This window comes from Eucyclogobius newberryi, unplaced genomic scaffold (assembly GCF_026437365.1).
Source record: "Eucyclogobius newberryi isolate DKJ021-1_F unplaced genomic scaffold, fEucNew1.0.hap1 SCAF_2, whole genome shotgun sequence".
Classification (NCBI taxonomy): Eukaryota; Metazoa; Chordata; class Actinopteri; order Gobiiformes; family Gobiidae; genus Eucyclogobius; species Eucyclogobius newberryi.
The window spans coordinates 20,038,777-20,064,019 of NW_027315834.1; the positions used below are offsets into that span (position 1 = coordinate 20,038,777).

The 25,243-nt window shown below is 40.0% G+C and overlaps 4 protein-coding genes across 4 annotated transcripts; 1 reads left to right on the forward strand and 3 right to left on the reverse strand.

Annotated features, from left to right (window-relative positions):
• Positions 1-1,205: 1,205 nt before the first annotated feature.
• On the reverse strand, positions 1,206-3,579 carry stc1l (stanniocalcin 1, like). Its single transcript, XM_072454186.1, has 5 exons — positions 3,399-3,579; positions 2,665-2,807; positions 2,481-2,588; positions 2,310-2,413; positions 1,206-1,980 (listed from the first exon to the last, which is right to left on the reverse strand). Exons 1-5 carry the CDS (start codon positions 3,511-3,513, stop codon positions 1,686-1,688), a joined length of 765 nt encoding a protein of 254 aa, XP_072310287.1. The 5' UTR covers positions 3,514-3,579; the 3' UTR covers positions 1,206-1,685.
• Positions 3,580-5,210: 1,631 nt separating this feature from the next.
• LOC140367866 (cGMP-dependent protein kinase 1-like) lies at positions 5,211-13,931 on the reverse strand. Its single transcript, XM_072454605.1, has 20 exons — positions 13,612-13,931; positions 12,370-12,505; positions 12,239-12,305; positions 12,057-12,156; positions 11,310-11,423; positions 10,146-10,251; positions 10,020-10,083; positions 9,850-9,927; positions 9,664-9,755; positions 9,280-9,345; positions 9,122-9,196; positions 8,936-9,032; positions 8,722-8,861; positions 7,398-7,487; positions 7,177-7,318; positions 6,940-7,103; positions 6,302-6,424; positions 5,547-5,609; positions 5,407-5,473; positions 5,211-5,337 (listed from the first exon to the last, which is right to left on the reverse strand). The coding sequence occupies exons 1-20, from the start codon at positions 13,814-13,816 to the stop codon at positions 5,239-5,241; spliced, it is 2,088 nt and encodes a 695-aa protein (XP_072310706.1). The 5' UTR covers positions 13,817-13,931; the 3' UTR covers positions 5,211-5,238.
• Positions 13,932-14,375: 444 nt separating this feature from the next.
• Positions 14,376-15,382, forward strand: LOC140367638 (L antigen family member 3-like). The gene is made up of 3 exons (XM_072454189.1): positions 14,376-14,463; positions 14,621-14,749; positions 15,042-15,382. Exons 1-3 carry the CDS (start codon positions 14,405-14,407, stop codon positions 15,151-15,153), a joined length of 300 nt encoding a protein of 99 aa, XP_072310290.1. The 5' UTR covers positions 14,376-14,404; the 3' UTR covers positions 15,154-15,382.
• A 746-nt stretch (positions 15,383-16,128) lies between these two features.
• Positions 16,129-18,198, reverse strand: wdr45 (WD repeat domain 45). The gene is made up of 11 exons (XM_072454188.1): positions 18,181-18,198; positions 17,903-17,978; positions 17,749-17,823; positions 17,577-17,681; positions 17,373-17,478; positions 17,213-17,307; positions 17,000-17,079; positions 16,718-16,926; positions 16,540-16,641; positions 16,324-16,469; positions 16,129-16,253 (listed from the first exon to the last, which is right to left on the reverse strand). The coding sequence occupies exons 2-11, from the start codon at positions 17,949-17,951 to the stop codon at positions 16,144-16,146; spliced, it is 1,077 nt and encodes a 358-aa protein (XP_072310289.1). The 5' UTR covers positions 17,952-17,978; positions 18,181-18,198; the 3' UTR covers positions 16,129-16,143.
• Positions 18,199-25,243: the final 7,045 nt, after the last annotated feature.

Here is a 25,243-nt window from a genome sequence, read left to right on the forward strand (position 1 = left end):
TTGAAGTACACATCAAAATGTATCTGAATATGAATGTAAAAATGTAGCAACTTTTTTTTTACTTGAATGTTTTTTTAGTTTTTTTTAGCAGCCTCAGTCTGTTTAGAACATATCAGTTAAATTATACTTTTATATGTGTATATATTGTTTTAATAGCAGCAACTTAGCAACTTTGCACTTACTTGATCGATGAATGCTGCAAGTCTGGTCAAAATGCTTATAGTTTAATGTTTTATTAATTTTCTAAACATTTTTTTTAACACAATTTGTGTTCTATTCCAAGTCTGTATTAACTGCTCATTCAGAAAGAAAACCTATTTCCCACATGTGCGTTACGTGCAGGACAATGCTACTATATACTATAGCGGAAAGAAAACTTGGCCAGCATCTTTGTATCATCGATCATGGTGCTAGACGGTTGTAAATCGCAGCCTTAAGACTCTTTATGCTCATTGCTGCAACATGCATTTCTTCCCACAGAGATAACAGAAACAAAATGCTGTGTTACAAATGACAGGAAGCTACATTCTCGATCATGTCTGTCTTTACCCTCTGGGCAACATTTCCAATGCATACCTTGTGTGCAGTGTATTGTGTTACAAACCCAAAACTAAATTGAATCATGGAATCTTGAGAACCGCCTCTGGCAAGCACTATTTCTCTCAATTCTCATTCTTGCTTCCTAAGTAAGAATCTACAAATCTATTTTGAATGGTGAAAGCAGGCACTAAAAGAACTTCAGCATTTGCTGCAATGTTTGCACATAATTCAAACTATTTGGGTAAATACCATGTTGTTTATGTAATTCCTGGAAATGTCAACACTGCTGGTCCCTTTGACACCTCGGTTACCTGGCCTGCGTGGGGAGTGGGGAAAATGCGTTTCTTTCTCACTCAGCTCAATGAGAGTTAATGGCCCATAGCACGGGAGGTGAGGAGCCATTATGGGTCAGTCATTATCTTGGTGGACAGATGGCAAGGTGATACAGAGAGGTCCGGTCTGTCTCTCACCACCAGCACGCTGCCTTTGACAAGTACTATGAGCAATAAATGTATTAAAGCATCGATGGAGACCTTCTTTTTATTACCAACAGATTTTACCTACACATTTAACTACTGGCTGTCAATCTACTAAAGCAAATAAAAGACGACTGAATTATACCCATCTGCATTTGAACAACTTTAACTTTAATCTCATTTTTAAACAATTCAAGGCCTTTTTGTGGTTAAATCACTTCACTCATGTTACTTGCATAGTTGTAACTTGTTCTCAAAACACAATCTGACATCAATATGTTTGCGTAATGAAAGAGCTCCATGACCAGCATGGCAGCATCTTCATCAAAAGAAACATTTTCTCCAGATAAAACACACAAATTGGGCAAATGCCCTCATTGTCACAGCCCTATAAATAAAACAAAAATATCAGAGACAATCAGAGACAATCAGAGTCTTTTTAACACTACTAGCTTATAGTATTTTGTTGGTCAAATTAAAACTCGTAATAGAAAAAAATGGATTTTAAACTAAATACAACACAAATACAACCTTCCTTTGATTAATTCAGTGTTTGCATAAAAATAGGCTAGAATTTGTAAATACAACATAGTGGGAAACAAGACCTAACAAAAGCATATCTGTGTGATGAATGTTAAATGTTAACAATTGTGTAAATATGGTCTGATTTTAGTTCTGTTCTGGAGCCTGAGCATCGCTGTCGTCCAGAGACCTCTTTCTGGCGAACAGGTGAGTGGGGTCTCTGCCTCTGAAGCCCGGCTGGATGTTGAACACAGGCATGTTCCTCCAGCTGGACGGGTTGTTGTAGGTAGCAGGGTCAGAGCCAGTGGAACAGGGTTTATTCTGCACCAGCTGCAGGAAAGTTTCCATGTCCGGACCTAAGCGGGACAAGAGTCCAGCTCTCACTATGTCCACAGTCTGCTCATCACAGGCCTGGAGAGTCTGCAGCAGAGTGCTGTAGTACCTGTATAAAGGTAAACAAGGTATTGACACAGCAGTTGAGCACATTAATAATTTTGTCATATTATTGCTAATAATAATAATGACAATAAAATTTGATTTGAATCAGATTTGGACTGGGCCCACTTATACGGTGCATTATCTTTCTTTCCTTTGCCACTTCCTGAAAAATATTTGATCTAATTTTCCTTTTATGTGTTACTGCCATCTGCTGTTCTATATGGAAATAGCTGAAACTACTTTTTAAGCAACAAATCATTAAGGAATATAATATACCAAATCCTGGAATACTAAAATTATGTCTGTCGCGCATTTTATGACATTGTCCCTTACCTGTTTGGGAAGTGAGCCGGCACCTGTACCACCTCTCCAAAAGCATCAGGGTTTGTACGGGCCACTGTACAAATGTCCAGACTGGTGTAACATTCTTCTTGCACCTATTATAACAAGTCAGATGTGAAACAGCTCCAAAAAACAAAATGTTGTATATATATTTACACATACCTCTGCAATCATTCTCTGGAAGATGTTGCAGCGGCGAATGGTCTGGAATACTTTAGCATTGATTGCTTGGGTGATGCAGTGCAGGCTTTTCTTCACAAAGGTTTTACCCTGTGGTACAGTACATGACACTGGTCAGACACATCAGCAGTAAGTGAAAGTTACATGGACTGAATTCCACTCTGACCTCTGTGTTAAAGGTGGCTGCCGTGTGGAGGAACAGCTCACATATTTCATGCATGCCGTCAGTGTCACAGGTAGAGTTTTCAAGACAGGAGAAGAATCCACACCCAACGGCCACAGCACCATTCAAGCATCTGGCCACATCATCTGAAACACAGGCGGAAAAAGAGAAATATGAGATGAACTGGAGATTTCAATTATCGGTAATGACCAAGCTTAATTGGATTTGAACAATATAAGTTGACATAGTCCACATTAAACACAGTGCCATTTATCTATTTTTAAACTAAATGGCCCTTCTTACTAATATAAAAAGGAAGAAACCTACAAAAATTAGGAAAAAGTACAAGACAAAAGAGTGGTTAAATATTCTCTAAGGTCTTGTATGTATCGATTGCCATATATGTCTCACTTACACCAATGATTTATGCCTAGTCCATTTTATGTTATCATTATTGCTTTAACAAATGTCCATTGTTGACAGTGTGTTCATTCTGTGTAATTCATTTATTTGCGATAGCCTTTTCCCTGCTGCCAAATGTTCATTACAAAATGATCAGTCTATTGTCTCCATTGCAGTAGTTTTATGTCCCAAATAGTCTACCGGTGGTCTTATTTAAAAACCCTACTCCAGGCATTGTTTCTACGTCATTCTACACGTTTAACCTTCACAAATGACCTGAAAAGGCTCAGATAATAACGCCAAACTGCAGAGTTAGTGGAAAGTGGAGCACTCACTCGGGCTGTTGGCGGAAAAGCGAGCCCGGCGCGGGGCGGCTGCCTCCGGCTGCAACTCGAAGCAAGTGGCGAGGCCCAGGGCGCAGAGAAGGATGAAAGCCGAGCTGGTGTGCATGTTGTCAGTCAAAATAGGCTCCGCGCGGTGCTTCACGTGTGCAGTCTTTCTGTGATCCTCGCATGTCCCGTCTCTGCTTTGCTTGTATTTATATGAAGCCTCCTCAGCACTGTCCAATCAGAGCGCGTCGTTTCCGCTCCGAGTTAATGGTTTATTCATGCAGTAATTAACCCACACAACTAATTGAACATGTCCACATACCAGACACCCTGGAATTTCCAATGAGGCATAAACGCACAGGTTTATTATAGAATAGTTGCTGTAAAAGTTAGAAGTGAAGGACCGGCTATCAAAGCAGGACAAATAACGAATAAGTCTACTAATACTAATTAGTCTGCAGAACTAACTTACTGTCTTAAAATAGCAGACCCCGTGGGAAACGGATGTGTTTACCATTCCAGTCACGTTTAAGTTTTTCCTGTGGTGGATCAGTGGAGTAGAACAATCTGATCACTTTGACTGATCACAGTAAAGCAACTTATGACTTGTATTATGTTTTATTTTTGTTATTCTGTTGATTCATTATTCCTTTACATGTAATATCCATAGTAAGTGTTTTTCTTTCAGCTTATCTATATATATATATTTCTTTACAATGGTCAATTCTATTTCACTATTTTTCCTTACACACTAATAATAAGTAAACCTCCCCCGGAAATTTGCACGTTGAAAACCAAATCTACATATTTATACAGTATAATGACATGTTATAAATGAAATTGTCAATGGATAAATGCAACTTACTGAGACATGGAAAATTCAGTGTGTCTTATCTCTGTCGGGTGTCCGTAAATTGTGAGAGAGTCATTAGCGTAGGTGGCTGTTTCCATCTTGGCATTGTTTACTACAGCAACCCAGTGACCCATAGAGATGTCAGGTTACTTCAGTAGCACAGGTCAAATAGACAGTAATAACCATCTTGCACCGTTCATGTTTCACTTTTACAATTCTCCCTTACACCCTGAACAAACACCAGAAACAAGATTAAGAAAACTAAACAAAAAACGCCCTGATAATTAGCTTGTCAACATCAGTCACTCAAACAAGCAATATTCTGCAATCACTAAGCACATGTTACTGCAAAGTACTTCCACTGCAATCCGACATATTAAAAAAACGGTAAGCCAAGGAAAGAAACGGAAAGGTTTAAGTTGTTGTTATGTCCTCGCCTAAAGCCAAAGCGAGTGAAACCTTGGTAGACTTTAATTTGTAATAAATCGGAAGTGGTTTCAGAGGAAATTGAATCAAAAGCACATCTTTAAAACTAAGGATCAGGAAAGAGGGAGCATAAACCGACACCAGGAAAAGTACAAAAACATGGGCAAAGTTTAATATTTTTCACATCATATCCTTCTCACTTTGGGCTTTTTGAGGTCAGATGTTCTTGTTTGTGTCTGTGTTTAAGAAGTGAGCAAAGTGACAAAGGACTGTACAGAATTGTGGTTAGTATTGTACGTATTTATTTATTGAAGAAAAAACAACAACAAAACAACAACATATTTCATTGATCATATCTTAAAAATGCAATGTTTACATCCAAAATCACTAAATGAACTGGACAATTTTGCTCAGTTCTGCTGAAGTTGACATTTTAGTGTTATTCCAATACAAGAGAGCTGTTCACAGACAGGCTTCTGGTATAAATTCGGGGGTTCTGACGGGAATGTTGTGTGGTTGTGAAGGTAAACAAATCTTTTTAAGTCACTTTATTGTTTCCACTCTTAGTTAAAACTCAATATCCCAGCCCGACTCCTCATCGGGAGGAGGCTCTTCGGTGTCTTCTGGGAAATAGTCAAAGTTTCTGTTATCTAGCGGCCCGTCCAACTACGTGAAAAAAGACAGAATTACAGCTGCCCTCGGCATAGGGTACCACCAGGACACGAGGATACATACTGGTGGTGTAAATGGAGAGTCTATTGTTCCCTGACGAAGGCCTTCCCAGTTGAAGCCTTCAAACCACCTGAAGGACAGAACACACTGTTTCCATGACTGCAGTTTGAGCAAAGGAAGAACACTTCGATTGAAAACCTCACTTGTGTTTCTGAATGTCTTTTATGCCGTTTTTCTGATTGCCCAATCTTTCCGATGGGTTGTCTCTATGAAAACACACATTCAGATCAGTTTGTATTATCTTCCTCTACAATATCAATTCAATTCAAATGACATAATGTAATGATATCGAACTATTAAAATACCATTGTCACTTGTACAATGACAATTTGGCCTTTTCAGAATCTTTTCAGAATGAAGAGATAAAAGTATTGCCTGTTTGATTTTCTTGTTCAGTTTACATGGTCTTTTTGTGCCACCCCTGAGCGAGTTTATTACTCCATTGCTTCTAGCGAGGCGACTGTGCAGTTAATTTGAGATGCACAGCTTTCAGTTAACAAGTGCTGTCAGTCAAAGGCACAGGGATTTGGAACAGCATCCCAGCTGCTCGCAGAGACAGTCTGACATTAAACTCATTTAAGACAAACCTCAAACATTGGCTCAAGAGGAACCAGGTCTGTTATCATTGATCCTGACGTGTTGTTTGATTCTAAATTGTCATGTGTGCTGTGCATGTGTTTTATGTTGTTTCCTGTCCTGACCTGTCAGGGACTACACAGGGATAGTATGAGCTTCCAATGAGCTTCTGGCATATTTACATTGTATGTTCATGTTCATGTCGCATCTGTAAAATTTCAGCAGTCAGAAAATACAGTTGTGATAGATCCATGTTTGTGTTTTATGAAAGGGATTAGCAATCATTCAATGAACACTTCTATAGTCCTAGAGTAAGTCTCACCTGCATAATCGTTTGATGAGGTTGGCTGCACTCTTGGTGATTTTTTTGGGGAATTCAATCATGTCAATTCCTCTGAGGATGATGTTATAAGTCTTCATTGGGTCAGAGCCTGAAAATGGAGGACTGGTAAAACAAACAGATGATCAAAATATTGTAAACAAGAACCTATCAACCAAAATAATCCATACTAACAGTTCTATGTAATATACACGCACACGCTCGTAGGACCGTCTCTAGCTCTGATGACAGCACACATTCCCTGTGGCATAATTTCAATAAGCTTCTGCGACATTAAAAATAAATACTTTCATTCAGTGTTGCATTATTTTTCACCAGTTGATCTTGTATTGATGATGTGAGAGAGTGACCACTGCACAAAGCCTTCTCCAGCTCGTCCCAAACACACTCACTGAGGTTCAGATCTGTGGTAGATTAGTTTCTTAGATGTTTTTTCTGCTTGATGCCAATGATTTGACCCTTCTCAAGCAAACTGACATTGTTTCCATGGCCACGGAATTTGTCTTTCCACATGGTTGTTTCAGAAACTAGAAGCTGTTATATTGTGTGTTGACATTTATGTGGTAATAAAAAGAGCTATCATCAAATAACCTACCTACAGAAATGAAATGTGTGTATACCTTCCACTCAGGAGTTCGAAGATGAGTATCCCTAAAGACCAGCAGTCGGCCGAACTGTCATGCCCTTTGTTCAATATGATCTCAGGTGCAACATACTCTGGGGTTCCACAGAATGTCCATGTTTTTTTACCTAAGCCCACTTTCTTTGCAAAACCAAAGTCTACCTAAGGGAACGAAGGTTCAATTAGCAACAGACAAATGCACATATGCTCTGCATGATAGACAAGCTGTTCTCACTAGTTTGGCATATCCCCTGTGGTCCAAGATGATGTTCTCTGGCTTCAGGTCTCTGTAGATGATGCCTCTGGAGTGCAGAAAGGCCAGCGCCTCAATAACGCAGCCTGTGTAGAAGCGAGTGGTGCCGTCATCAAATGAACCCCTGTGATGAAGGTAAATACCAGACTTAATGACTCTGTGCAGTCACTGTCACTGACAAAAGTCACAGTGAGGGAACTGGCCTGTTTCTCAGTAGAGTCCAGAGCTCTCCCCCAAGGCACACCTCCAGCAGCATGTATAGATACTTGGAGTCCCTAAATGTTCGATACAACCTAGAGGAAGAATAAGGTGAATTAGGAGTGAGACACTTATTGTAAGTAAAAGAGAGACATTAAAATACAACTAGAAGCTGTGCAATGGCAAGAAGCCATTGCAAGTGACTACGTAATATATGGCCAAATTCTGTATAGTTGCCATGGTATTTGAATGACGAAAACACATGCATACGCTGCAAATGCTAGAAGTTATAGAACTACAAAGTCCAACCTCTGGAAGAATAACTGAAATTCCGCCACTCTAAAAGATAAGAAATATTGCAAATTTGACAAATCCAGAGGAAAACCAAAAGCAGCTTACTTACTATTAGTATTATTTAGTCTTATGCTAGCTATTTTTTACTTTACTTTATTTTATTTTATTATTATTATTTTATTATTATCTTATTTTTATCTTTATCTTTTTATTTTATTTATCTATTTTATTTTTCCCCCTCCATTCCCTATTAAGATATGAGAGGAGTTTTGTTAATAAGAGTTTTTTGTTTTGTTCATAAGAGTTCTTCTATTAAGAGTGTTTTTTTGAAACTTTCTATAATTTGAAACTTCCTATAATCTGTCCTTTCCCCCTGTATCTATTGCGTTGTAACAACAAAATTTCCCCATGTGTGGACAATAAAGGATTATCTTATCTTATCTTAACAGCAAGAATCACACGAAAAATATCTACAAAAAGAACCTTGAATGACGAAAATCAAACAAGAACTGCAACCCGGGAAATGGTCCAAAAAACTCTATAATATGTCTCTATAATAATAAATATCTTCACAAACTAATAGTGACTGCGTAATGTGTTGCGTCAGTTAAAGAGATGAGTAGTAATTGCTCATGTTTTCCCTGTGCAATATGCTCTTTATGGTAAAGAGGAATGAATGCATTTAAAGTATGGATTTAAGTCAGTACCTTTAGGTTTTTAAGTGTGAAGGTTAAAGGTGCACTATGTACCTTTTCTGGTGGAGGGTACACCACCTGACTCAACATTGTAGTCAATGAGCTAATCACTAAATTTTAAAACAAATCCGCTACGTCTGTGTTTGACACAAGGCTTGACGGAGCGAGTGACCAGACTCACTCGTAATAGATGAAAAAGTGTGTATTCTAGATCCCAGGTAAGGCAGACCTTACCAGAAAAGTTACATAGTGCACCTTTAAATAAACACACACAATTGTGCTGTAACAATTTAATCTTGCTACATAAATAAAGACGCTTTGAGCCCTGCAAATGTCTGACCTAATATGGAATGGACTATGAGCCTCAATCATAATGCGCCGCTCTGACAGGATGTGGCCCTGCTGGCTCGTGTCCAGGATGTGTCTCTTCTTCAACACCTTCAGGGCAAATGATCGATTTGGGTCACTCTTTAGCTGCACCTGGACACAAAATATCTGGTATTACATGGGTGATTACACATCAAATACTGGTACCATTTTATCATCTTACACACCAGCTCCACACGACTGAATCCTCCCATCCCCAGAGTACAAATGATGTTAAAATCATTGAGAGTCACACTGGAGAAGAAATCTGCCTCTGCCTGTAATCTATGGAAATCAATCAATAAAAACGAATAGTTGTAACACAAAATGCCTTCAAACGACTGTGTTAACAACATCGATTTATGGTGACTCACTTGGCCTTGAGCTCAACAGTCTCGTACTGTTTATTGTTAACACTATCCAGTCCTCCAATGAGCTGCTTGAAAGACCTGGGACACAACCACAGCATTAGCACCAAATACAGAAATGATGAAAGAACCAGTGTATCACAGTTATAACCAATCTGGCTCACTCTCGGTCAATGACGAGACACGTGACATCCCCCAAAGCTGTAACACTGGCTGTGCGCACATCCTCACTGCAAAAATCACCAAAATAAGGGGAAAATTAAGTAGCCTTGTGTAGAATTGATATACAGTTTTCAATTGACATACAATACGATGAATAAACGATGCTGTGGCCATTTGTTACATATACAGCAAGTTTAAACACTAGACATGGTTTTAGTGGAAATGTGTGACACAGTGAATGTTTTTGTTAGAGGTGGTGAGATGAAATATACTAGAGATGGACCAGATGGAAGATTGACGAGATGTAATGAGAGAGCAACTCTTGATTAGTGTTGGAAATTAATTATGAATTATATTTATGATTATTTATATGCCAGATAATTCACCCTTTCAGAGCCTGCTCTCCAAACCATTCTCCTTTGGACATAATCTTCTCCATCACCTGCTCTTCATTCGAGTTCAGCTGGGACACTTTTACCTGTGCAAAGCAGAAATGATGGTAGTTCAGTTTTCCCATGGGTTATCTCTTCTTCTTGGTTCATTATCCTTCTGTTTACTCATATTTTGCCTACCTGTCCTTCACTGATGATGAAGAATGTGTCTCCAGTGGCTCCCTGGCGGATCAGGTAATCACTGTCATTGTAATGAGTCTGTTAGAGAACAAATATGTATGTCAATACCAAGTAAAAAGCCTTTAACTGTTCAGAAAAAAAATACATATGTGGTTAAAACTTTAGAGCACCTCCTCCAAGACATCAGCAAGTTTACTGAGTACATCTTCAGGTAAGGTCTGAAAGGAGGGGACGCTAAAAACAAAAGTAAAGTTGAAAAAAATATGGAAATACGCTAAGTTTAGACAAGGTCATACCTGCGCAGGAAGTCAGTGTACTGAGAGTGTTTGATGAGACCGGTCCGCATCATGATTGTCTGAAAAATCTGCCGGTCTATTGCCCAAAGTTTGATATCAGTCAGAGCTGAAAAAGAGATGATGAATTATTGAAACGCAGATTAAATAATGAGTTTGGCCTTTCTGAAACTGTCCTGAAGTGTTTTTTCTCCAATCCGGGCATAAATAAGAGACGGTACTCTATTGTTGTATAGTGTCCCCCAGGGATCAGTCCTAGGTCCGTTGTTGTAAATCAGCCCTAAAATAATTTGTCTTCATTTCTAAAACGCTTCTCATGGCTCTGGCAAGAACATGTTTAGGTCTTTGGCGTACTTGTAGAAAGTTCCTTACCAGAGCCCTGTCAGGAGTGAAGAAGCTACATGGATGAGTGACAAAACAAAATCACTCAAAAAGATAATATTTTTCAAAAAGAAGGTAATCAATCCACTCTGCTTTAGGTGGGTTGACTTTAGGGAAATAGTTCCATGAATAACCATTTACTCAGCCACCTGCACACAGATGAAACTGACTCATATCTCACTTTGTAAAAATGTTATTTCAAAGGTGGTTTATCATTGCCATCACAGTGTATGTGTGAAACAGCTCACAGCGCAGCTTCAAAGGAGCAGCTCTGAAACCTCCTGATGCCTGTCTATATTGACATCGAGCTTTTATATTCCCTAATGGTTTGCATTTACACAAATATTCCCCAGACAACTGAGCACCACCTTCTCTTATGGCCTTTACTTGCACCATACCACAAAATCCTCTGTGCAGTTACTTATTACATCTTCCATCTATCATTTGAGCTGCGTTTGGTTTATTTTTCAGAAACTAAAAAATAACAATAGATATTTTAAAGCCAATGGAATTGTATCTACACTACTAACCCATCTACAATTCTATTGTGAGATGTGCAATAAGCACAATCATGCAAACCATGCATGTAAATGATACACAATGCTAAAATACATCAATAATGGCATTATTTACATTTAAAATCTATAAAACGTTCATATACAAAATATAAACTAAGAATGTAAACTCTAACAGAACATATTTAGCCAGTAGTAATTTATCTTCGGCGGTTTTCATGTCAGAATAAACAAATGCAGATGGCACTAATGTTTACTGCACATGAAGTACCTGTGACAGTGGCCGTTCGGGTGCAGTTGTACAGAATTGCCAGTTCACCAAACACCTTTTCTGGGCCAATCCTGCACAGTTTCTTCCCTTCTTTTGTCACCTCAACCGTCCCCTCTGAAAACACACACAATGCAGTGTTAATATAGATCAAGTATTGCACTTACAATAATATCAACTTCACTTGGTGTTACATAACAATTCGCTCAGAGCTACTCCAGACCCTGCTGCTACTTTCTTTGCGTTCTGTTTTAGGGCATTTTGTTGCTAACTATTAAACAGGTCTGACTTGTAAATGAGAGATTGAGAGTTTGATTTATAAATGCATGTTGTTGTTTTAATGAGTAAGTGTTGGTAAGATGTAGGGCTGGCATATGAGTTATCCCTGTTCTATAAACACAGATTTAAAGAGATTAATTAATTGTAAAATAATTACATGTTTGATGCTATTTGAAAAGAAAATATTTCTGATACTATAGATTATCATGCTGGCTCAAAAATTAAATCAGTTTCTGGCAGAATGATTATTATATATTAAATAAATAATAATAATAATAATAATAAGGGGGATTTGTCTAATATGGGAAACAACATGTAATTTACTTTTTACTGTCAAAACATTCACAGAAAAGAGTATTAACTTTAACTCCTTCTCTCATATTTACAGCTATAATTGATTTGTAGAATATTATTAAACAAGAATTTAATATTTTGAAGAAAAATACATTTCTTTTAGAAAATGAGGCCTACCTTCTAAAACATACACAGTGGAGCCATCATCGCCCTCCTGGATAACGCAGCAGCCATTGGCAACAGTTGTGGGATACATACAGTCCATGATTGTAACGATCTGTATTCAAAAAGCATTGGTTTGGATCAATGTAACTGATAACAAATAGGATTGATCTTATAGTTTGCATGCAGGTGTCTACTTGTCCATGCTCCAGATGTTTCATAAAGTCGTTGTCCATCAGAGCACTTTGGATCAGCTCCCTGGACCTGCACAAGTACAAACTCAGGACTCACATTTAGCGTATGCTAAAGTGTGTGTTTTCATACTTACTCCTGTGTCTTACAGTAACTGGTCAGAGTTACATCTGACAGTTGGGAGGGGTCCAGAGCAGTGGGCTCTGCTGATATAGCCTGTCTTTTTGTGCGCTGAGGCTCATCTGGCATCACAGGGGATGGCAGTGGAGTCCCTGAAAACACAATAAACAGCGAGGGTGAAGTCAGGTAAAAGGGACCACCCATGATTGGAGGAGCACTTTTCATCAATAAAATATACACTGTAAACTTATTCAAACACCACATGATCCTTTTCAGCTGTTTTGATTTGTCTGGTGATGATAACAGGGCATATTCATTAGCCACTAGGTGGTAGGAAGCAAGGAAACATTAAGGCAATGCTTGGATTACAGCCTCCGCACATTTGTACTTTGATCACACAGAGAAGTGTTGACCTCTATTCCTTACATCAAACGATCCACTGTTGCCCTCTGTTCCTTTCGCTCGCACAGAGCTGGAGAAGAAAGCTTTTGTTCAGCTCTGTTTGCGTGGAACATGTTGCAGAAAGACTGGAAATAGTTTTCCTCTCCGTAAATACTATTTAAAAAGTTGAAATCATTGTAGACAGCATAAAATATGCGCTATAAATATGTGTTATTGTAAAGATATGTTGTTTGTTGTAACTGTTGCCTCTTGGCCAGGGTTCCATTGGAAAAGAGGTCAAATAAAGGTAAAATAAATCTAATTAGGCAGAGTAGAAACATAGCTAGGAGAAAACACTTAATTTTAAACATATTTTAAGAGAATTTTCATTTTATTCTCATTCAATAGCATTTACCTGATGAGCACACGACCTCCACAGGAAAACATACACTAAAAGCACATTTCTTGTCAACCAGATAACAGACACTTCCCTGCAGTAAAGTTCAGTGCTGAATCCTGCATCTGTTTAGTTGCAGACAGGTTCCTCTGGACGTGTGCACAGTGGATTTGCAGTGTTGGCTTTAGACATGCCACTCACATTAAATCAAGTGGAATTGAGTTAGGCTAAATCAGGACACTTTTAGTTGTTTAGCATCATTCAGTCTCTGGCTCATATTACCAAAACATTTTACATGATACAAGGTAAAAAGCAACACTGGGGTGAACTCAATCTCTTCTGCTCTGATGAGTATTAAAAGGCAGCGCACTTTCCCTAACTTCTGAGTGAAACGGATATTTCTGGATAGTCTATTCGACTTAAAGTGCCTTTTGTGTTCCCTGGAACATGGCTAGAATCAGAGGGTGTTAGCTGTCTCACCACCAGAGTTAGTAGTGTGCGTTGTCGGGGACAGTTTGCGGTGTCTGTCCAGCTCTTTCTGCAGCTGTCGGATCAGATCGTCCTTCGTGTCCAACTCCAGCTCCAGCTCATCAATAAGCGCATCTCGCTGCCGCAGCTCCTCGATCTTCAGCTGCAGAGCGAGCTGGAGGTCCCTCAGTGTCCCGGTGCACTTGGACCCGGCCATGGACGGACCCTAAAGTTTGCCTTCCAAGTAGAGTCACAAGAATAACGGACCAATAAATATTTTAGGAGGAGTTGTCACAGACACGATAGGTCCAGACCGATGACTCTCGCAAACAAGCGTTTAAAGAGTGGACCAAAAGTCATCGCGATTTGTTGCTTATATAAATCCGTTCCCCAAATGGCAAATTGACACAAGGAGCGAGAAGAGGATCCGTGAGGCTGAAGCAGAAATGCACTTGTGAGAAATGAAGCGGCAGCACAAAGTGGGCGCGCACAGCTGACCCTGACAGTCTGACTATTGGCTTTTCTCACTTCAGCAAAAGAACCCAACACTTCAAACACAGAAGTCACGTGGCCCTGGATCAGGCACATGCACGAGATGTTCTGTAGCTGTATGTCCAATAGAACATATGTGCTTTAGACATGGTCAGGCTTCAGATACACTCAACAGTTATTTTCATCTTATATTGAACAATTCTATTACACAATGGAATAGCGGCAAACCGCCGCATGAGGGCGACATTAGACCAGTTCAGTCAAATACAGGAAAACTACATCCGGTTACGTTTATTGACTTGTGTGAACTCAAATGGCGACGACAAAGCAACACGAGCCGCGGCTCGATCCGGACACAGGGAAACTAGAGTTGTATCCTTCAAAGATTGTCCCCCACGCGCTGTTGGACACGCGTGGAACTTGTACAGGGATAACGTGTGCTTATGACTTAGGCCTGTATATCTACATATACAAATATAAATATATATATATAAATATATGCTGGTAGATTTCCTTGACTGGCACGCAGTTGTCTGGATGTGCCTTTCCCGTCTAATCGTGAAGCTGTGGTGGCTCTGCGGTCTCTGTCTCCAGACAAAGAGCCCCGCAAAGGAGGCATCACCAAAGACCTCACTGTCCAAGGCCACACACTGTCTGTGTAAGAGCTTCAACATGCAACTATAGAACCTACATATGACTATGATTTATTGAAATGCTTTATGGTTCTGGGCCTATCCACAGTGTAAAAACACAAAAGTGAAATTACGTTTTAGCTTCAGAAAGTGGTGCCATTATTCAACCTCAAAAATGTGATTGTTGACAGATGAATATGACAAATGTATTTTCTGTTTCAATAATTATTTGAAAACATTGAATTCCCATAGATTTTACACAGTCTGAAATCATTACATCAAATTGTAGTTATATGTTGTATGTTTCTTCTGTTTCAGGAGGTGGAGTGCAGATGAAGCCCGTATTCTCCGTGTTTCTGTGAATTCATTTATGGATCATCTATCACTCGTACTAGAGACTATGGAGATGTTTAGTCTGCCAGTTTCATAATGAATATTATTCCTTTACTTGGCCTGTTTGTTCACATGGATACGTGACAGAATGGACATGAGATGCTGCACAACGACTTGTGGCTGTCTCTGGAGCACTAAATTACATATTATTCAAGTCATCATTCTTGTAGTTTTGACTTAATTAATTGTCAGTTCAATGGTAATTATTAAAATGACATATTTTATAGCAGTGAAGAGGACACGCAGTCAACTTGAATTTTCTACTGTTCATTAAATGCTTGTTACAATTTCCATGTGTTTGAGTACAAATTATATATGTATGTGCTTTAAATGCAATCGTACTTATGTAGTAGTACTTTCAGTTATTTATTACTGTGTTTAAAAACCAAGTCATAAACTGCATGAATGGGTTGATGGCTTCACATTTGATCCAGTCATTTGGCAAGCGACTTCATATTCATATATACAGTGGATTTTGTGACAAGTCAATCACAATATTGTGGCAGCTCCGTTGGAGGTGGTTCGATTTGCCCAAAGGCTTTAAACACAGATTGGTTCACAGCCGTAAAGGATATCCTCCGAAATGTGATACACTGTTTTGTGTTTGGCATTATTCAAACCCAAGGGGAGCATTTTGTTATCGTGTAGATATTAATGTGTTGGACCTTCAACATTGACTACATATTTCTCATGCAGTGGCTTTTTTGGAGGTTGGGGATTCTGGATTAGCTGAAGAGAGACCTGGCCTCATTTCTGTAGAGGCCAAAACATGAGCATTTTAAGTCTTAACTTCAACTATTCCAATTTTCTGGTCAAAGTAGATAATTTGCTACTTTAGCAAATCTGACAACTTTCAAACTTCCCCTGAAGATGAACTTCGTATTTAACTTTATTTGTATTTTAAAGTGTTTCCATGGTTACATAAGCTACATGATGACGAACACTGAACACAGTTACAAGTTACAAGAGTAAATAAAGTACAACATTAAAAGAAAGAAAACAATCCTTTGGGTCTTTTTGATAACACTTAGAAGTCATCATCATCACATATATCCAGGTAAACATCAAAAGCTTCTCTATTACAGTTTCCGTCGGGGGTGAAGACATACTTGTGGAAGGTGCCGTCAACACAAATAGCTGTAGGAGATGAGACAACTTGTTAAGTTTGTGAGCGGTTTACCGGTTACGTTTTTAGAATTATTCTCACCTATGACAGAGTTCACATTCTTAGATGTGTTTTTCCCAAAGGCACAAATACAGGCACATTCAGCTGGCACCGTAAAGCTGGCCAATGACCACTGACTGTCTACATACTGACCAATGACCGGGCCAACCTTTCCAACACGTGCTAATCTGTAAGAACCACACAACTGTGACTCAAGTACTCTTCTGTTCAGCGCAACAGAGCAAGTGATTAACTTACGCAGAACGCCTGTTCAGTTTGGTGTCTTTAAGTGCAAAGATGTGCACTGTTCCTTTGTCACTTGATGCACATAGAAATGAGGAGTCGTGGCTGAAGTTGATGCTAGAAAACAACAACCAGAAACAAAAACATTAAAAGCTTAGAGAAACACGACAAAACCTGCAGTAACAATGTTTACCAGTAGAGAGTTGCTGGGTCAGTTCCTCTGCGCAACTCTACGAGTTTGTCTCTTGTCGTTGTGTCAAACAGACGGATCAGGGTTCCTTTACGAGACGCTGATGCAGCTACACTTCCCGGCTGATTTAATGCCACACAGGCAATCTCACTTTGGTGAGCGTTTATTGTGAATGGGGCAGACGATGTACCCGGCTTTGTGTTGGACAGATCCTGAAAAATATATGCACGTATGTATAGTTCACACCACAGCTTTAGTGTGTAATACTTTCAATGACAAACGTACAACTAACTGGAGACTGCCACATTTATGTCCAGGGAAAACCAAGAGCTGTTTTTCTGTACTAGGGCACAAGTCACACAAACCTGAAAGAAGTTGTAAAACGACTTGTTTTAAATGATTAGGGAATAGTGTATTTTATATATATATATATATATATATATATATATATATATATATATATATATATATATATATATATATATATATATTTTCAACCTTTAGGGTTATCTCTGGTGTCAAACTCAAAAAGCTTGATTGGATTGTCTGGAAATGTGTATACATATATCCTGTTTTTCAGTACAATAATAATCCTGAAAATGAAAATGAAAAATTAAACGATGTAACGTGGGCAAGGAGTGTTATATTGACAACTTACTTGTCGTGCCTCATTCGAACAGCTAATACAGGTTTAGTGAAGGTAAACTCCAGAACAAGCTTGCCTTTAGGATCTCGTGACTCTCTAGCATCATCCCAAATAAGAACTAGAACAGAACATTTTGATAATGAAACACACTCATCAAAAATGATGTGAAAAAAGTGAAAATATGCACAGAGTTGCAACACAATATGAAAATATTACCAGATATTTCTGAGAATTTTGGACTGACTCCTCCTCCTACTATCGCCAGTAAGTTGGAGCGATGCAGCATTGAACACAGGGAAACACTGCCCACCTGTTCATGGTCTGAAAACACACATTTCCTGATTTACAGTATTTGACCCATTTGCCTGTTAAAATATAATGTTTTTACCCAGATGACCCTTCTCCATCAAGGGCTCCACATTATAAATTCTTACTCCAGTTTCCATCGCACAACAGAAACAACCTTAACATGATAAGATACGAAAAGGTCTCATTACAAATCTAGTTAGGCCTCCTACTAATAAGAGCTATTATGCTCTTACTCTGGTCCTGGTTGAACTGCAGACTGTTCACTCCTCTGTGCTGCGCCATAACAGCCACGGCCGGGTAAACGCAGGTCTAATCGAGGAGATAAACAGTGTTAAAAACATCCCTGAGCTTCAACCACAACAACACTGATACTACTGTATTATGCTTTGCCAGAGCGAGTTAGCTAGCACATGTTAGCACGGAACAAAAAGACAAGAATAGCCCACACTTAAAATTACATGAAAATCGAAACGTTGTAGAATAACACGGTTTTTAAAGAAAAGTGACGGACCCAGCAAATAATCACCGAGGCAGATGTAGCAAGAGCAAAGTTGTTTTTGTTTTCACATCGTGACGTCACCGGCATGTGTTTCCGGTTGGATTTCGTTTCTTTTTCAAAATGGCAAAATTGTAACTATAACTATAAAATAACTTAGAGTTGTACATTTAAAGCCTCGAATCAAAAGACTATTAGTTTTCTTTCATAAATGAATATACATTTGCCCCTCAGTCACCAGTTGAGGGAGCCGTGTTTGTGTATATGTGTATATATATATCTCCCTCTACTGGTGAGATTATATATATATATATATATATATATATATATATATATATATATATATATATATATATATATATATATATATATAATTAGACATTTATTTGGAAGAGAGTAAAGTCAGTGAAGTGAAGGTGCCTCAGAAAACTGCAAATAGCTACAATACATATACAATATGTATAATGTTGCTTTGACTTATTGGAATATATTGACCACAGATACAGCTTTTTTATTTGGAAAACTGACCAGCAGAATCTTGTTTTTATTGATGAGGATTGCTTGGAAGTTACATTTTGATTTAAGAAATGTATGGATGTGTTTCACCGAATAAAATGTATAGATTAAACATTTTGTCACTGTGCTTGTCTTTATGTGAGAAGCAGGTGAGGTTTTCTTCTGACCCTGGCGTTCATGTGACAGCACAACATCGTAGAATCCCTGCAGAGCTGAAGGTTTTATGATATAATTTGCTGGATTGCAGATTGGATGGCCTGGTTTATGTCATATTTCTGTAATCATATATTGTTTATATACAAAATAAACAAACAAATGAGAGATCTATGAATTACATTGTTGTCTCTGTCAGCATAAAAAAATAAGATTGTTTTTTCACAATTGCTTCAGAAAGTGGTGCCATTATTTAACACTCAATACGTGATTGTTGTCAGTCAAAAAGACTTTAAGCCATAAAATCAATATGAACATTTGTGGAGTCAGTCTCAAACAAATAGGCCTAATGATAAGGTGTGTGGTTGCTTCCCGGTGGTCGCATGGTTAAGGCACAGCACACATATGTAAGGCTCCAAGTGCAGCCGGATGCAGTGTCGTGAGTTCCACAGTTTGCTGCATGTCCTCCCTTCTCTCTCATCTCACACTGTCTTTTCCTGTCTAATAGAGACTATAGGCAAAATATAAAAAAAAATATATATATAAGGTTTGTGGATCATAACTGTGGGTGTATTTTTCAATTAGCACAACCACAAACCCAATTAGCAAAACACTCTACACTAATTGATCAAAACCATATTTTCTTACCATATGAAACACACACGTTGCATATGACTTAACTATGTTTGCACCAGTTACACGCTGCTGTTGAAAACCTTAAACACTTTCGGCTAATCCTGCTTCTAAGTGCATAGAGTCGTATGGGTGAAGTACACGGTGAATTTGCAAAACATGGCTCAGATTTGCACAACTGGAAACACAATGTCTGCTGTTCACACTTTTTGTAAAACAATACACACAGTGAACACTACACACACTTGTATGCATGACTGTAGACACCACACAGGACACAAGACTAATGCTGTTGACAACGTCATTTACTTTTGTCCATATACTCAAGCCAACATGGCAACAAAAAAACATTTCCCAGTTTTCATGAACATAATACAGTTTTTTTGGATTGCTTACACACTAAAATTAAAAGTAGTACACTATTAGCAAGACCTTACACTCAAGAAGCAAGACATCAGCCCATGTTTACAAAACTACAAGCACATTGTCAACCTCACACTTGTTGCAAAACTCTACACAGTGATTTGCAAACCACTAAACACACTTAACATACATTACACACAAAAATCTATCATGAAGTCACTTCCTTGCAATATCAAAGCACTGACCACACAATCCAACTCAATGGTTCAAAACAGTCATCAGGTGTGCAAACACTCCTTTGCTTAATTGTAGACACACCAATCAGGTGTAAAAGCACTATAAAAAGCAGCAGGTGAGTTCATCGGTCTTCAAGCACAATGGAAAGAGAAAGAGTAAGATGACGTGGAGGACGTGGAGGACGAGGAGGACGAGGAGGAAGACGAGGAGGAAGACGAGGAAGAGGGGAGGAAGGGGAGGTAGAGGAATCAACAGAGGAAGAGGAAGAGATGGAGGTAGAGGTAGAGGTAGAGGAAGAGGAAGAGGAAGAGGAAGAGGAAGACAAGAAGGTGCTCAAAGAGGACCGAATCTGACAAATGAGATCCGCACAAGCGCCATGCCCGTATGAGCCCTTACTACACAGCACTCATACTTACATTCTTGGACCAATTGCACAACATAACAGCAGCCAATCAAATCAATAATTTGCAATACATTGTTGTCTGGGACAATGTGTCTTTCCGCTCTGCTCTGGTCCAGACCTGGTTTCAGCAACATCAAAATTTCACCGTCTTATATCTTCCACTAAACTCTCCATTCCTCAGCCCTATAGAAGAGGTTTTCTCGGCGGTGGAAAGTATATGATCTCCGTCTCCAGGCTGAGGTGCCCCTCATCCAACCCATGGAGGATGTGACCAGATGGAGGCAGCAGCAATCCAAGGATGGATTCGTCATTCAAGACGTTTCATTCCGAGGTGTCTTGCAAAAGACAACATTGCTTGCGATGTGGATGAAATTCTCTGGCCGGATCCAGCTAGGCCAAGAGACTATGTCTAGTGTTTATTTTTTTAATTTTTACAATACCTAAAGTGACGTTTTGTTCAAAATAAATGAGTTTCTTCAGTCTGCAACATTGGTCTTGTGTAGTGTTTGGTGAATTTACATTTTACAGTAATAGTACTTTGTTGATAGTAGTTGCAAGGAAGTGACATCTCGATATACTTTTGTGTCTAAATACATACAAGTGTGTTCAGTGTTACAAATCACTGTGTGTATTGTTTTGCACAAAGTGTGAACAGACTTATTGTGTTTACAGTAGTGCAAATCTGAGGCCGAGTTTTGCTCCTTGAGTGTAAGGTTTTGATAATTGGGCAAAACTTTAGATTTGAGTGTTTGTTCAATCGTAAAAAACTGTATTAGACTAAGGAATAACAAGGATTAATACCGCGTTTTCTAGAGTCTAAACACACTTTATTACAGCAGCCGCTTACGGTGTGTGTGTGTGTGTGTGTGTACATGTGTGTGCTTATGGGGGTATGGGGGGTGTTGGGTGTGTGTGTGTGAGTGTGCGCGTGTGCTTGTGTGTGCATATGGGTATGTGTGTGTGTGTGTGTGCGCATGCTTTTGCGTGTGTGCATATGGGGGTGTGTGGAGTGTGTGTGCGTGCGTGTATGTCTGTGTGCATATGGGTGTGTGTGTGTGTGCGTGCGTGTGTGTCTGTGTGCATATGGGTGTGTGTGTGTGTGCGTGTTTGTCTGTGTGCATATGGGGATGTGTGTGCGTGCGTGTGTGTCTGTGTGCATATGGGTGTGTGTGTGCGTGCGTGTGTGTCTGTGTGCATATGGGGGTGTGTGGAGTGTGTATGCGTGCGTGTGTGTCTGTGTGCATATGGGGGTGTGTGGAGTGTGTGTGCATGCGTGTATGTCTGTGTGCATATGGGTGTGTGTGTGCGTGCGTGTATGTCTGTGTGCATATGGGTGTGTGTGTGTGTGCGTGTATGTCTGTGTGCATATGGGGGTGTGTGGAGTGTGTGTGCGTGCGTGTGTGTCTGTGCGCATATGGGTGTGTGTGTGCGTGCGTGTGTGTCTGTGTGCATATGGGTGTGTGTGTGCGTGCGTGTGTGTCTGTGTGCATATGGGGGTGTGTGTGCGTGCGTGTGTGTCTGTGTGCATATGGGGGTGTGTGGAGTGTGTGTGCGTGCGTGTGTGTCTGTGTGCATATGGGTGTGTGTGTGCGTGCGTGTGTGTCTGTGTGCTTATGGGTGTGTGTGTGCGTGCGTGTGTGTCTGTGTGCATATGGGGGTGTGTGGAGTGTGTATGCGTGCGTGTGTGTCTGTGTGCATATGGGGGTGTGTGGAGTGTGTGTGCATGCGTGTATGTCTGTGTGCATATGGGTGTGTGTGTGCGTGCGTGTATGTCTGTGTGCATATGGGGGTGTGTGTGTGCGTGTGTGTCTGTGTGCATATGGGTGTGTGTGTGTGTGCGTGTATGTCTGTGTGCATATGGGGGTGTGTGGAGTGTGTGTGCGTGCGTGTGTGTCGGTGCGCATATGGGTGTGTGTGTGCGTGCGTGTGTGTCTGTGTGCATATGGGTGTGTGTGTGCGTGCGTGTGTGTCTGTGTGCATATGGGGGTGTGTGTGCGTGCGTGTGTGTCTGTGTGCATATGGGGGTGTGTGGAGTGTGTGTGCGTGCGTGTATGTCTGTGTGCATATGGGGGTGTGTGGAGTGTGTGTGCGTGCGTGTGTGTCTGTGTGCATATGGGGGTGTGTGGAGTGTGTGTGCGTGTGTGTCTGTGTGCATATGGGGGTGTGTGGAGTGTGTGTGCGTGCGTGTATGTCTGTGTGCATATGGGGGTGTGTGGAGTGTGTGTGCGTGCGTGTGTGTCTGTGTGCATATGGGTGTGTGTGTGCGTGCGTGTATGTCTGTGTGCATATGGGGGTGTGTGGAGTGTGTATGCGTGCGTGTGTGTCTGTGTGCATATGGGTGTGTGTGTGCGTGCGTGTGTATCTGTGTGCATATGGGGGTGTGTGGAGTGTGTGTGCGTGCGTGTGTGTCTGTGTGCATATGGGGGTGTGTGGAGTGTGTGTGCGTGCGTGTGTGTCTGTGTGCATATGGGTGTGTGTGTGCGTGCGTGTGTGTCTGTGTGCATATGGGGGTGTGTATGCGTGCGTGTGTGTCTGTGTGCATATGCGGGGGGCGTGTGTGTGCATTAGCAATGTGTAGCTGAAGTGTATTAAAACAAGGTCCATGCAAGGTTAGGCCTCATTCTGAGGCTGGCTTTTAGGAATATGTGTGTTTCTACCAAAATGTCTATTCCACGGAATGTAAGGGGCCCACATCTGATTAACTACCGAATGAGAAATGTCTCCATTGGCTGCGAGGCCTTGAGATGCCTCGTATACATCTGTGTTTTCTCATGATCTCATTTCTGTAAGTTCTCCAGTTTTAGAGAGGAGGGCTTTTCGGTCCTCATCCTACCCAAATATGGATATTCTTTACATCTGATCTCTTATTGGCTAAACAGTTTGTACATGGATGATATCATAGCTGTCAAGGTATTATTTAGGGTTCTTTGTGCGGTTTCAGTATATAAGGCGATGTACGCCCAGAGACGGGGCTGCTTTCTCACAATCTCGGAGGGGCCCAGACCATGTCTGTATTGATACTGTTTCTTCTGTATTAAACATCTTCGAAAAGTACAGAACAGTGTTCGCGACTTCTTCTTGTCACACACCACCCCATGGGAACGTCACTCAAGCCACATCAAATGGCGTCACAAAAACCAGGTCGGATCTGCAGGAGGAAGTTCCAGTGTCCAGGCATTAGAGCGAAACGGAGTCTAGGTGAGTCAAACTCGTCCTTTGACTTTGATCCGGGTGCTGTTTGGATGCTGGTGGTTCTTAAATGCCTGTCCCGCAAAGAGCTGTGTGCGGTGGATGTTCCGTGGAGTGGTGCGTGTGTGTAGAAGGGGAACGCGTCTCAAATTTGTTGAATTGGCAGAAATAAATTTCCTTTCTGCTGCTGCGTTTTGGTGTGTCAGTGAGTGTCGGAGAGAGAGAAGGAGAAAGGGGAGGGGAGCAAATTGCTTAACTGAAGAGAGAAGATTTAGTTTTTAGCGCTGTTACAGTTTAAAGTTGAGATTAAAAAGCATGCAATAAGTTTTACGTTACTCGAGTTTGTTGTTTGTTTGTTGTTTTTTATGTGGGATTTTGCATTTTTTGGTTATAAGATATAGTTACCTTGTTTGTCTTTGTGTGTGTGAATCCAGAGCGCGTTGTTAGTTATCTTTGAGGCTGGAACTCAAAGGTTATTTTGTCTTTGTGCGTTTTTTAGTTGTTTGCAGAGTAAAATTGTGTTTTCAGAGTGACACAGAAAGAGGACACAGATAGTCTTTCTAAGTTTGAAGAAACTTGAAGCAGACGTTGTATTTGTGTTTGTCGGTCCGGGGTGTTGCATTTTTCCGTTTTGTGGTGTCCGTTAAGAGAGAGGGAAGACTTGATCCCGTCTCAGACAAGTTTTAGAAGTTGGGGGCGGAGTTTAGCTCCTCCTACAGGGTGTGAAGAAAGACAGAGAAAGAGTGAAGGCACGGCGGAAGTGCCCAGACAGAGGACAGGAAGAGAGACTGAGCAGGTTAACGCTATTGGGGGCGGAGCTATTGGCTCCTCCTACGTGTGTGTGAGGCAGAGCAGGGTGCGAAAAAGTAGCAGCAAAAGAGAGAGAGAGAAAAAAGCAGATTGTTAGATACATCGGATTAAGAGGCAATCTCGACCGTTTGTTATCACAGGCTGTACTCGATTTATTATTATAGGATTAATAATAAAAGGGAGGAAGTTGGAAATCAAAAGACGTTAATTAACGAGAAAATTGAAAAAAATAATGAATGGTATTACAAAAATAAGATACCTTATTGGATGATTAAGAAAATTATTTATGATGAAAATTATGTTATGATAATTGTTTGAAATAACCTGAATTGGCAAAGGATTAACGTGAACTAATCACTGTTTTCTCTTTTCTGTTATTGCGACAACATACGAGATCGTGTGACAGGAGACAGGAAACGGAGCGGAACAGTTTGACGAAACAAAGCAGTCAACTGGAGGAGAAGACCTTGGAAAAGGCCAGTTTTTTGTTTCTATTCACAAACTCTTGCATTAAAAAAACACTGTGTAATTACACATTTATAATCACATACTTCTGTTATACAAAAACTTGGCAACGACTGATTTTTGGGGTACACATAATTACATAAGATAAGGCGTATCTCTACAATTGAAAACTGTTGCATTGGTGTGGTCCATTGTGAGTTAAGAGAATTGTTTTATGCTACTTAATCGGATAAAAATTAAGTTATATATATATATATATATATATATATATATATATATATATATATATATATATATATATATAGATGT